General features: G+C 52.6%; 1 protein-coding gene across 1 annotated transcript; it reads right to left on the bottom strand.

The window, feature by feature from the left end:
- Positions 1 to 105: 105 nt before the first annotated feature.
- Positions 106 to 5728, bottom strand: ADRM1 (ADRM1 26S proteasome ubiquitin receptor). Its single transcript, XM_063102385.1, has 10 exons — positions 5644 to 5728; positions 5288 to 5501; positions 4611 to 4727; positions 2852 to 2975; positions 2461 to 2547; positions 1784 to 1865; positions 1324 to 1556; positions 877 to 1034; positions 537 to 639; positions 106 to 340 (listed from the first exon to the last, which is right to left on the bottom strand). The coding sequence occupies exons 2-10, from the start codon at positions 5498 to 5500 to the stop codon at positions 234 to 236; spliced, it is 1224 nt and encodes a 407-aa protein (XP_062958455.1). The 5' UTR covers position 5501; positions 5644 to 5728; the 3' UTR covers positions 106 to 233.
- Between the last annotated feature and the right edge of the window lie 8281 nt (positions 5729 to 14009).

Genomic DNA, 14009 nt, shown 5'->3' with positions numbered 1-14009 from the left:
AAACCTGCAGAGGCTGGGTAAGGGGCAGCTCTCACATCAGCTCCTGTCCTGCCAAGAAGGGGAGGGACCACTGCAACTCATTGTGGGCACAAAGAAGAACTAGAGTTGGCAGATAAAAGAGAAAACTTTTATTTATTAGTGAGCTTAAACAGGTGAGGATATGCAACGAATCACAAACGCCACTACTAGACTCACAGGACTAGGATTTCTAATTCCTTAAGACAGCAAATAACTTAATCTAAACTCATATCTTCCTCTTCATCTTTCTTGTCTTTTGTGTCGTCCTCTTTCTGCTCGGATTTGGCATTGTTCTGCATAGCTTTGGCAAATGCTTCCACATCTAAAATTCATTTAAAAACACGAGGCCACTTTTTCTAAGCCCTCGCCCAGGCCTGCTGATCAGAGGGGGTGGGAGGTAAAAATTAGACAGCGGGGCCCCGACCAGTCAGCCCCGCAGTATGCAAACTGAGGGAGAAAGGAAAAAAAGGGGGGCTCTTCCCTGGCCTTGGCCATGAGGCAGGGAGGCAAGTACTTACCGCCCTTGTTGGCGGCCTCCACGGCCTCCGCAGGCAGACCAAACTGGCACATGAGGGGACCCAGTTGCCCCGAGGCCAAGGCTGCGCTGAACATGCCCAGGGCCTGCAAGGAAGAGCCACGTGCTGAGCTTTGTGAGGGGGCTGCACGCTCAGCCATGTGCTGCGAGGCACCCAATTCGAGCAGGGCCCAGAGATGCCAGCAGAGGGAGAAGCACTGAGGCCTGGGAGCCACCAGCTCTGCAGGTCACACATGTAAGGTGACAGGATACACTGCAGGCGGAGCGGAGTATCTCCCCCTCCTGAGTGAGCAGCAGGGGGCACCCTGGGCCGCAGCACCTACCTGCTGGAACTGGGGCGAGGTCAACGTGTTCTGGATCTCATCCGCAGTCTGTGGCAGTGACTCTCCAGAGGGCAGGTAGGGCAGCAGGCGCTCCTGGACGTCCGCATTGGCAAGGATGGGGGCCATGATCTCTGGTGTCAGCACACTGGCCAGGTCCACTAGGGTGTAAGCACATGGCCATCAGTGGCTCAAGCCAGCCCAGGTGCCAACACGGAGGCCGGCATAGACTCCAAGCCCTAGAAGCTGCTGGGCTTGGCGAGGCGAGGGGTAGGCAAGCACGGGATCTGCTCCATGGCCACGGTGCCCCAGTGCCCACATGCAGGGCAACAGCTTGGCCCAGGGACACGTTCAGCCTGTGTCTCAGAAAGCCAGCCAGCGAAGGAACAGGACAGGGACAGCAGGCACCTTCACCCCCCCAGCTTCATGCCGACGGAACACACTCTTCACCTTGCTGGCTGCCTCCCGGCCCAGCCGGCACATTCATGGTGGCTAGGATGCTCTGGAGGTCACTCAGCTGGATGGGCTGGGTCGGGCTGGCTGCCGCGCTGGCTCCGTCACCTGAACTGGGTGCGGGGCTTGGACTAGTCGCTGAGGCAGCAGCTGGAGCAGTAGGGGCTGGGGTGGCACGGGTAGAAGAGGTGGTGGAGGATGGGGTGACCGCTGCCGACTGGCTCCGGGAACTGGGAAAAGCGAGGGCAGTGCTGTAGCAGCCATGCTGTGACAAGGCACTTACAACACGTCAGTCCTACTCCAAAGGTCCAGGGATTATCACACAGGAATGGGCTCTGCCATGAAAGAGACCCTCCCCCGATGCTTATTTTGTCCATCCCCATCTCCTGCATTGAGTCTCCCTATGGAGGAGACACGAGGTGGCACTGGTGTGGCGGTGGCAGGGTGTGGGACTCACCTGGAGGAAGAGCTGCTCGCTGGAGGTCCTCCACTCCCCAGTAAGCTGGCCAGGCCCGGCCCTGTCAGGGCCCCAAGCCCACCTGTGAGGAGAAAGGAGGCGTATACTCAGGACGTCCCACAGCCCGGCCCACCCAGGAGAGCCCAGCCCACCTCCCCAGGCCAGAGCAGCTGGCACATCTGACACCAATGCCAAGGGACAAGTAGGGATGGTGGTGAACATGGGAGGCCTCGGGAACGCGGGTGGGCAACAGCTCGGGCCTGTGCCCTGGAAGCTTATTCCATCCCATTACACTATTAAATTAAAATTCAGTCCAACCACAGCCAACATAATGAGCACTTCCCACGTGTCCAGCACACCCGCCAGTGCCCAACACAGGTGGATAGCAGGCAGGCCGATGTGGGACCAGTGGCCCCAGGTAGGACGTCCTATGGCCACACTCCCCTCATGCCAAGCTGGGGTCCTCCCAGGAAGGCCTCATCTACCCAGCTCCCAGCTGACAGCGAGCAGGTGCCTTCCCAAAGGGGAGCCAGCGCAGGGTACACTCTCGGACCAGCGCTGCTCAGGCTGAGCCAAGCAAAAGCTGAATAGAAACGCAGGCTTGACTCCAGTGGCAGCCGCAGCGGGAGCCGTCCAACCCGCAACAAGGGCTCCAGAGAGCCGGGCTGGTGCCTCACCCAGTCCTCCGAGGCCGGCCGGTCCGATGAGCTGCATGAGCTGGCTGTGACTCATGTTCCCCAGCAGGCTCTGCAGGCCGCCCTCACCTGGAAAACACAAGGGGCTCAGCCCCGCACCAACCCCACAGCACCTGGGGAGGGCGCCCATGCCACTGAAGGCTCCAGCTGCCCCCAAATGTACAGTGAGCGTCACTTGAAACGAAGCAGAGGTAGAACTCAGACACGTCCTAACCCTTGAAGATGGGAGTGGGAACAAACCCAGGAACTGAAAACAGGGTCCTCTAACTTAGAATCTTCTATTTCCACTTAAAAGTGACTGCCTGCACCACCAGGGCTCCAGTCATCTGCAGTGGACTGCAAGCTCCCAGCAGACACTGGAAGGGACCATTACCGCCGAGTGCAGAGAGCTCGTGGCCTCCACTCCCACTCGCCCCCAGCGCCCCGGGCATCGGGGGGTTGTTGAGATACTCGTTGACTTTGCGGCAGTGCTCCTCATCCTGGTCAGTCTTGGGCTCCTGCAGGGGAAAGGCACAGTAAGAGCCACAGCAAGGCAACAGATGCGAGGAGCTGGTACATGGCGGCTCACTTCTGAGCACTTGCCACAGCCATCCTCCACAGGGTTACAGATAAGGGAACTCAGATGAAATCACCCGTGTACGGCCACACGTCACCAAGAAGACAGGACCCAGCCTAGGCGCCTGACAGGGACAGCAGCGGCGCCTCCTGAGCACAGTACTCACCCTGTAATGTCCCATCTGCCAGAATCACCGGTGCTGGACAATGCCCATCTCACAAATGGGGAGATTAGAGCCTTGACAGTACTTAGCAGCCTCCAGGGCAACCCCTCCCGTCATCTAGGGTGTGGTTCTTTATATACAGTCTCCTTCAACCACTATCCAAAGGCCACGGAAGGCCCTCAACAAATGAGCATACACTGGTTCAAGTGTGTGCAGGATCATCAGACAGTGTCACCCTCCAAGTTGCCCCCAGAACTGTGAGACAAGGTCCCTGAGCACCTGCCACAGATCTGCAGGGTGCTTGGGACACAGAGTGAGGACAAGGCGGACCCAGTCCCTGCCCTTGTGGCAAAGGGGGAAGAAAAGCATCCAACAGGAATAAAATCAGAAATAAAGAAGATGGGAGGTGACAGAAGTTTGATGACGTGTCCCAGCAAAACTGGAGAAACATGTTTTACCTCTGCAGTTAGCAAACCACGGCCCCATTCTGTGTTTGCAAATAAAGTTTTATTGGAACACAACTATGCCCATTCATTTCAATATGCTGTTTGGCTGCTTTCACACTACTTGGGCAGTGGTGAGCAGCTGCAGCACAGACCACCCACCACACAAAGAGGAAGATACTTCCTCCCTGGCCCTTCACAGAAATGGTCCCCCCACCCCATCCCTGGGGTAAGGGCAGCAGTTCAACCTCTGGCAAGGAACCCTGGCAATATCTGTCCAAACTGCAAATGTGTGTGCATTTCTTTCAAATGCACAAGCCTCCTTCTAGCTTTTAACCTACAGATTATGCACACATACGGGAAATAATCTGTGTGACAGGTAAGTCTTTGCAATACTGCCTGGGATAGCACAAGACATGGAAATAAGCTCAACAGCCGCCAACAGGTGGCAGAATGAGTGGCAGCTGCTCAATCCACACACACTCTGCAGCTATGGGTAAGAAGCCCTGTGTTGACACCCAGAGGCCTCTAGAACACACCTTGAGGGAAGAGGCAGGGCTCACGAGAGGTTGGGGAAAACACTGTTTCTGTGAGAAATATGACAGGGAGACTACACTGGGTCATCCCTACCTCTGCTCTTGGGCCTCAGTGACCATGGAAAGGGGGCAGAGAAGGGGCTTTGAGAAGCATTCAAGCCAGAGACAGAGTACCTGTTGATGCTTCAGTGACACAGGGCCCAGCCTGCCCACCTGGGAATGCCACACCACGAAGGGGAGCCCGAAGCAGCCATAAGAGTCCCACCGCCCTCACCATCAGGTAACACTGAAGCCCTTATGTGCCACGCCTCAGGCAAGTTCAGTCAGCACCAGTTGGTTTGTGAAAGCCAATTCCCCCAGATGGTGAGCGAGTTTCTAACTTAACTACATGGTGACAAAAAAAGGCAAAACACAAAACAGACCCTTCCACATACCTGCATCCAAAAGAAGAGCCGCTTGGATCCCGCCTTGAACTTGAGGACATAGACCCTCCCGCTGGGGCACTGAGGCACCCGCTTGAACTCGCAGTCATCAGGGAAGATGATCAAGTCCTGGCAGGCCACAAGAGAGGAAGGGTCAGCCTCGCACAAGCGTGCATCCCTGAGCCCCCAGTCTCCCAGGAAAAGAGGGCAGACCCTTCATCTAACGTAGCGGTGAGTAACGAGCAGGGGGTGCAAAGGTGGGCAAGTCACCAAGCCCCTCGCTAGCAGGGTCCCCACAGGGCGGACGAGCCAGGGTCAGAGATACCACCACGAATGGCAGGCCCCCGAGTGAGGGCCGGGAGAGGGGCTTAGTGCAGCGAACAGGGAAGATGGGCTTTGCGATCTTCAAGGATTTTTAGTAAAGACATCTGGGGACCAAATTCCAACTCTGACCTGCTCTTGAGTGTGACAAAAGACCACCCAGGATGAAGAACAAGCACTAAATAAAGGGACAACCCCAGAAAGCTTTCTCGAGGGCTGTGATAAAGATCCGGTTTCTACAAACTCCTCCAGGCCCCTCACGATTCAAGTTCGAGGCGCACACAGTGACGGGTGACCACCGGGGGGGGACGGTCCCCACGCAGCACGGCTGGGGACAGCCACCGAGCCGACGTCGGAGCAGCACTCACGTCCTCCACGTTCCCGGACGTCCTGTCCTTCCAGCAGAAGTGGATGAGGGAGTCGTCCGTCTGCTGGATGTACACCAGCCCTTTCCGCTTGTCTGGGGTCACGGTGGTTCCTTTCAACGACATCTTCCCGGCCCGAAACTCCACCAAGTATTTGTTGGAGGACCCGCGGGAGCCCGGCACCAGGCTCGGGAACAGCGCGCCCGAAGTCGCCATCCTGGAGGAGCAGAGGCCGGCGCTGCACCGCAGCCCGCCCGCCCCTCGGAGCAGGGACAGCCGCCCAGGCCCGTCGGGACCCCAGATGCCCGCCGCCACCGCCGCCCGTCCCCCCGCCCGCCCTGCCCCACCGGCCCCCGCACCTGGCCCGCCCCGCGCTCGGCCCTCGGCGCCGTCCGGCTCGGTCTTCCTCCTCAGCGCCAGCCGCCCCGCCGGAAGCCCGCGCTCGGCCCGCCCCGCCTGCCGCTCTCATCGCCCATTGGGCCTCGGCGGCCGCGCGCCCGGGCCGGGCCCGCCGACGATTGGCCAGGGAGACCATCCATCGCCCCCGTCCCGCCCCTCCCCCGCCCCAGCTGTCCCTTCCGGCGGAAGTGGGGGCCGCGCAGAGGACCGGCCAGAGCGGCCCCTATTGTTGCTGTGTCATGGGGGTGCGGCGGCGGCCCCTGGCGGCGGCGCCAGGGAGCGCGGGCGGGTTCCCGCTGGGCGCTCGGGACCTGCAGCCATGAGCCCACCCGTCGCTGTCCTCAGCTCCGCGGAGACCCCAGGCACAGGAGGCAGAGTCCACCCAGAATAGTGTCCTGAGGATAAGCTGCGCGGGGACCCCCAGAGACAGGAGCCAGAGGCCACCGAGAAAAGTGTCCCTGAGAATCAGCTGTGCAGAGACCCCCAGGGACAGGAGCCAGAGGCCACCGAGAAAAGTGTCCCTGAGGATCAGCTGTGCAGAGACTCTCAGGGACAGGAGCCAGAGTCCACCCGGAAAAATGTCCTGAGGCTTAGCTCTGCGGGGACCCCAGGCACAGGAGCCAGAGTCCACATGTCTAGGAAGGCAGGTCTGGTGTGGCGGTCAGCCACATGGTCCCATATAGACCTGGAGCTTGGTCAGATGGAGCCACCACTTGTAAGCCCGCAGAAATCCAGCCCTTCTGACATTCATTATTCTGTGAACAAGATTCCAGGACCTGAGATATAAAGAAAGTAGTCACAAGGTTGAAAAAGGTAGAAGTTAGTCTTATGACACTGGAGCTAGGAAAGTATCAGCTTCATGTTATTTTGAGTTAATTTTAATTAAGGCAGGCAGCGTGAGAAGGCCTTGGCAGTGCCAGCCAACTGCCCCAACAGAGGGAGAAGTTTCGTGGGATTTGCTTAAAGCTGCACAGAGCTGAGGTCTTAGAGCAGGTTCCCAGGGCTGCCGGGGGTATCACCACACCAGGATGTTGGCCTTTCAACCCCACTCTCCCAAGCATCCAGTGGAGTTTTCCAGAAGCTGATGAGGGCAGTGGACCAGACTGAACTGTTTGACCAGACTGTCCTCCATGAAGCCAGACGAGGTATTTGCAAAAATGTGAAGCAGTGTCTTAGTTCCCTCCAATCTTCTTTGACAGTTTTAAGAAATTTAAAAAGCGTGGATACAGAGTCACTGCACCCCGCCCTCCCCGTCCCCACCCTCTCCCCTGCGCCCATCTCTCGTCTCTCGGGTCCCGGGACCCAGGATCTGGGTAGCCATCCCCACGCAGCTTGGTAATTTACTGTCTATGTATGTAGATATAAAATTTATGTGTTTATCAGTTTTTCCTAAAAAGTCTAGAAGTGAAAAGTATTTTTTCATTCAACATTTTTAAGATTTACTCATGTTGATACAGGTAGCTCTCACGCGTTCATTGTAACTCCTGTATGACATTCTAATGTATGAAGTCTGCAACTTATGTATCTGTTGTGGTGTTGGTAGACATTGTTGTATTTAGTTTTCATCTTTACACTATTATGATGCTTCAATATTAAAACTTTAATTGATCTAAAGATATACTATTTTTTTCGTTTTGAAAAATATAGCTATTTTTCACTTAAAATTTTATGCATGTTAACAAGTAATGGATTTGTTTTTAATTAGTTAATATTTTTAAATGTCTTCCTTAAGCCCACAACAAAAGCCTTTTGGGGTCCTTGATAGTTTTTAAGAATCTGAAGGGTCCCCAAGACCAGAGAGGCTGAGAGCAGCTGGTGTGCAGCGCTGTGGGCGCTAGTGACCAGAGGTCACTGGTGCAGCAGCCTGGCAGGCACTGCAGCCGGCACCCATCACCACACCCTGTGCAATGAGGGAAAGATGAGAAGATCCCAGCTGGCTTTCCAGACAAGAGGCTGGCAGGCAAGTGTCACTTGTTGAAAGTCATGAAAAGTTAAAAAGCTGCCACTGGAGGCCACGGGGAACCAACTTTGCAGAACCCAGAGACCACTTGTGTGCCGCTTCCAGGCAGTGACCTGTGAGGGGCCCTGGACTTAGCACTTCCTCCAACTGGGGAGCCTGTGGCCTGGGATGGAAAAAAAAAAAGAGCAGACTCTACACATACATCAAGTGAACATCCAATACATTCCAGACATTCTACGGCAGGGACACAAGTTATGGAGATAGGCACCATAGGGGCCACTGCAGGTGCCCACTCCCAGCTGACGGGCTGTGCGAGTGTAGCGGGTGTGACAGCACGCCCCCTGCCGTGTGACCTGTGCAGAGGACCCATCAGCTGCCAGGACCTGGTCCCTGTGCTGCCGTCCCCTGGGGCACAGCAGACAGGCTGCCCTGTGTCAGAATTAAAGACGGTGAAGGACACACACCAGGGCCTCTAGGAGCCTGGCCTGACAGAGGCACTTGATGGGCAGTGGCGATTGTTATTTTATAATTGATCATCAATTTGCATTGATTAAAGTTAGTGGAGAATGTCTGCAAAACGTCATTAGCTTCTAGAAAAGCAGTGTCACCAAAACGCAGGTAGTCAGCTAACGGGGTTTAGAATAACCAAAGAGATCTGCTAAAGGAAGTTGTTTCTGTTAATCCTACTAGGCAAAAAAAAAAAGTCAAACTAAACCAAAAAAATGTCCTGAACTGCAAGAAAGCACACCTGCAGCGCTCGTGAGTCTCACGGTCCTGGTCCTTGGTTGTGGTGGGCATACAAAATGGCACAGCCATTGTAAACAGTTTGGCAGGCATGGTTTTTTTGTTTTTGTTTTACTTTGTTTTATTAATAGACCTAATTTTTTAGAGCAATTTTAAGTTCACAGCAGAACTGAACAGAAAGCAGACAGTGTCCCTCCCCACGCACGCTCAGCCTTCCTTATTATCAGTGTCTTGACCACAGTGAGACATTTGTACCTTCGATGAACCTGCGGTGATACATTGTTATTGCCAGAGTCCATGGTTTATGCTGGAGTTCACTCTTGGTTCATTTTGTGCTGCTACAACAGAGTACCACAGACTGGGTAATTTATAAAGAACAGAAATTTATTTCTCACAGTTCTAGAGGCTGGAAGTCCAAGGTCAGTGTGCTGGAAGGTTCGGTGTCTGGCAAGGGCTGCTCTCCGCTTCCAAGATGGTGCCTTACTGCTATGTCCACTGCAGGGGAGGAGCACTGTGTCCTCGTGCGGCAGAAGGCAGAGGGCAATCAAGGTGAACACTGCCAGAAGCCTCTTCTACAAGGGCCTTCATCCCGTTCACGAGGGAGGCTCCCTCATGGCCTAATGACCTCTTAAAGGCCCAACCTCTTAATCTATCACACTGTCCATTAAGTTGCAACACCAGAACTTTGGAGGAGATACATTCAAACCATCGCAGTACTACCCCCCCCAATTCCTGTCCTACTCACACGCAAAGTACATTCACTCCATCCCAATAGCCCTAAAAGCCTTAACTCATTCCAGCACCAACTCAAAACTCCAGATAAAGTTCAGTCTCATCTGAATCAGATATGAGACTCAAGATTCATCCTGAGGCAAATTTCCCTCCAACTGTGAACGTGTGTAATCAAAGAAGTCACGTGCTCCCGAAATACAAAGGTGGAACAGGGATAGGACAGATATTACTATTCTAAAAAGGAGAAACAGGCAAGAAGAAAGAAGGAACAGTTCATAAGTAAGTCCAAAACCCAACAAGGCAAACATTAAAACATGAACCTTGAGAATAATCTTCTTTGACTTCATGTCCCACCTTCTCAACACACTGGGGCTGGGGATTTGGCCCCCAAGGCTCCTGGTGGCCCCACCCCATGGCTCTCCTGGTGCAGCCCACATCATAGCTCTCACAGGCTGGAGTCAGCCTGTGGCTCTCCCAGGCTGGTGTTGCACACTGGTGGCTCACAGGCCTGGGGTCTCGGGGCAGCCTGCTCCCATGACTCCACCGGGCATTGCCTTATGGAGGCTCTCTGTGGTGGCCCTGCCATTGTGGCAGTTCTCCGCCTGAGCCCCAAGGCTCTCTGAGGCATCCTTTGAAATCTAGGTGGATGTGGCCAGGCCCCACAGCTCCTGCACTCAGCACACCTGCAAAGTTAGCACCACGTGGACACCCCCATGGTTTACTGCTTGTACCCTCCAGAGTGGTGGCCTGAGCTGCAGCTGGGCCTGCATGAGCCACAGCTGTGACAGCAGAGGAGCGCTGCATTGGAACGTGGAGTGCGTGGATCAGAAACTTGAGGTGACCCGGGCAGCAAGCCCTGAGGTCTCAAGGGCACCCCAGCCCCCTCCCTTGAAACTGTTCTGCCCTCAAGACCTTGGCACTCTGGGCCTGTGAGGGGCCCAGCAGCCTCAAAGATCTCTGAAGTGCCTTGAGGGTCATTTGCCCACTGATTTGATGAGTAGCACCTGGCTTCCTTCTACCCACAAACTCTTTATCAAACATCCTCTTGCCCATACCCTTTGTACTCTCTCCTGAAAACATTTTTTTATTCTTTTCTTGGCCAAACTGAGAATTTTCCAAATCTTTACATTCTGCTTCCCCTTTGATGATAAAATCTGTCTTTTTTTTCTTTTCACATTTTACTGTAAGAGGTTAAGAGAAGCCATGCAGCACCCTGAACACACTGCTGCTTAGAGATTTCTTCCACCAGATATCCTAGTTCATTACCCTTAAATTCTGCCTTCCACAAAGTCTGAGGATGTGGACACAATTCAGCCAAGGTCTTTGCCACTTCATAACAAGGATGGCCTTTCCTCCAGTTTCCAATACCTTGATCCTCATTTCCATCTGGCACCTCATCAGAATAGTCTCCACTGTCAAGACCACTTAATCTCCAAAAAAGACTCAGACTTTCCCTACAGCTCTCCTCTTCTTCTGAGCTCTCACCAGAATCACCCTTAACACTGCTCTTCATCCACAGCATCTAGGCTTTTTCCAGCATTCACTTCAAAACTGTTTCAGCCTACCCAGCTCCAAAGCCACTTCCACATTTTTAGGTATTTATTATAGCAACACCCCACTCCTCTGGTACCAATTTCTGTCTTAGTCTGTTTGTGCTGCTATAACGTCATAGCAGACTGAGTAACATATAAAGAACAGAATTTTTTTTTCTAACAGTTCTGGAGATTGGGAAGTCCAAAATTAAGGTGCCAGCAGGTCTGGTGACAGTCCAGTCTCTGCTTCCAAGATGGTGCCTCATTGCTGCATCCTCCAGAGGGGAGGAGCACTGTGTCCTCACGTGGCAGAAGGCAGAGGGCAAGTTAGGTGAATGTTGTGAGAAGCCTCTTTTATAAGGGCCTTAATCCTGTTCATGAAGGAGGAGCCCTTAATCACCTCTTGAAGGCCCAGCCTCCTAATGCCATCATATTAACCATTAAGTTTCAACACCTGGATTTTGGAGGGGACATAATTCAGACCATAGTGATCTTGTGCATTCTTTGTGTTCAGAAAAGTGTATAATGACATGTATCCACCATTATAGTATCATACAGAGTATTCCACTGCCCTAAACATCCTCTGTGCTCCACCCACTCATCCCTACCTCACCCAACTCCTAGCAACCACTGATTTTTTTACTGTCTCCATAGTTTTGTCTTTTACAGAATGTCATATAGTTGAAATTATATAGTATGTAGTCTTTTTTTTTCCTTTTTTTTTTTTTTTTAAGCAGCTGGCCTGTGGGGATCCAAACCCTTGACCTTGGTGTTATAACACCGTGCTCTAACCAGCTGAGCTAAGTGGCCAGCCCTTTAGCCTTTTCCGACTGGCTTCTTTTTACTTAGAAATGTGCACTGAAGTCTCTTCTATGTCTTTTTGTGGCTCGACAGCTCATTTCTTTTTAGCACCGAATAATATCCATTGTCTGGATGTGCCACACCTTGTTTATCTGTTCATGCACAGAGGGACATTGTGGTGGCTTCCAAGTTTTGGCAATTATGAATAAAGCTGCTTTGAACATCTGTGTGCAGGTTCTTGTGGGGACGTAAGTTTTAAACTCCTTTGGTAAATATCAAGGAGTGCAGTTGCTGGGTGGTAAGAGTGTGCTTAATTTTGTAAGAAACTGCCAAATGTCTTCCAAAGTAGCTGTGCTGTTCTGCTATGCATGTCTGTGGGGGCGAGTTAATCACCAGTGAGGCAGAGCTCGTGTTGCTCCACATTCTTGCCAGCACTTGGTATGGTTGGTGTTCTGGATTTTAGTCCTCTAGCAGGTGTATAGTGGTACTTCCTTGTTATTTTAATTTTCAATTCCCTAATGATGTATGATGTTGAATATCTTTTCATAGGCTTATTTGCCATCTGTATATCTTCTCTGGTGAGGTAGCCATTTCGTTTTGTTTTTTATAAAGTTAAACATACAGCTACTATTTGACCCAGACATGCTACTCCTAGGTATTTATCCAAGAGAAGTGAAAACAGATATCCACACAAAAATCTATATATGAATGTCGGCAGTGGCTTTTTCTCATAAATGCCCCAAATTTGAAACAATTCGAACCTCCATCAACTGGTGAGTGGGTAAACTGTGGGCACTTTACTGCCCAGCAATAAAAGGAACAAACCAACCACTGGTGCACACGGCACCACGGGAGAGTCTCACATGCATAGTTCTACTGGAAAAAAGCCAGACTCAAGGGAAAGGCAGAACTACAGTGGCAAAAAGCAGACCAGTGGTGGCTCGGGGCTGGAAGGGGGCACTGAGTGCAAGGGGCACCAGCAAGCATTCTGGAGAACAGTGACACAGTAGACTATGGACAGTGTGAGTGTGTCAGAATTCACACAACCATGCCCCTAGCAAGGGGGAGGTCCACTGTAAGGAAGGTTTGAGCTCCGCTTGCATACATGACCGAGGGGACCCCGTGGGCACACCTCCTTCTGCACCCCTTTCCCTCCTCTGTGGGTCAGGCTGGATCGTGACTATGGGGATTAAACACCTGTGACACCGGGCTCCAACTCTGGTGGGGGCTGAGCCTCATCAGACAACAGTGGAACCCACAACTGTGCTCCTGGAGCATCCGAGAGCACCGAAATCTTGGGACCGTCTGTCCCTCTGCTCAGAGCCACAGTGGCCATGGGGGCGACTGTCTCCACACGGCTCACCCTACTGAAAGCACAAGGTGCTGGGGCCCATCTGGGCAGAGGCCAGGCGGGAGGAGCCTGCGAATCGAGAGAACCCCACGTTCTAGGAGAGCTCCTGCTGCTCAGAGCACCTGGACCCTTCACCCAGCCAGGGTGCCCACCCAATGGGTGTCACGCGTGTCCCTCAAATGAAGAGGGGTCTTCACTGCAACAGTTTTTGGAAACAACCCATTTGCTAGGCCAGTCCTGAAGAACACACAGTGCAAACATCTGAGACCCGGGCACGAGGACATGTAGCCATTTCCAGAAAGGTCAGAGCAGCCGAGACAGTGAAAAATTGTCCTATCTGACACAAATGTCAGCCACAACCCATTTTCAAAAACTCTTTATTCAGAACTAGAGGTTAACATTTGTCTTCACAGATTTGTACAAGCCCTCCAAAAAAATCTAAGAATGATTGATTCTGTTAATATAGATGGGTACTGACAGTTATTACATATTATAAAAATAAATACATCTCGCTAGCATATTTTCTTGCCTGACATTTTCACGCTACAGGGCAGGATGAACATGGTGGTGAAGGAACCGCCTAGCACAGGCACAATGATGGGGCAGGCCAGACGCAAACAGCATCTGCCCGGCAGCTGGCCAGGGACACAGGACAGGCAGGAGCAGGCTGCCCCTCTGCAGAGACCAAGCATTGCTCTTAAACACCTGACCAAGACAGCAGGTCCTCAAAAGGCAGAGGAGCAGCTCATCAAGTGACAAGTGTCCAGTGAACATCAAACTGAGAGACCACTGAAATGTGGTTCTCACTTCGTGAAAATCTTACGCAAGTGCACAGAACATAGTGAGGAATGTACCTGCCAGGGACACGAGGGAGCCCCCGGTCCACATGCTGCCTAACGACAAGCTGTTTTTTCCTACTAACTGGGCATCCTGATCTTTGTACCCACTTTGGACATAGGAAAATCTAAACGTTGAGACCAGAGAAAACCAGGACTATAAGAACTTTCTGCAGATTGAACTCTGCTCCAGGTCCAACTGCTCCAGACAGGACACAACCCTTGACTACCCTCGTCATACCCTTGGAACTCAGAGGCAACCAGGACAAGGGCTATTGGTGCTTCTGACATTTTGAAGCTTATTAGAATCTTTAACTATGTCATTTCACTGTTCCTCATGGAATCGTAAGACTTGTGAAACTTGTGAATC

Source organism: Cynocephalus volans, chromosome 1 (assembly GCF_027409185.1).
Source record: "Cynocephalus volans isolate mCynVol1 chromosome 1, mCynVol1.pri, whole genome shotgun sequence".
Lineage (NCBI taxonomy): Eukaryota > Metazoa > Chordata > Mammalia > Dermoptera > Cynocephalidae > Cynocephalus > Cynocephalus volans.
The sequence above is the reverse complement of the archived record's forward strand: the minus strand, read 5'-3'. Positions and strand labels throughout refer to the sequence as shown.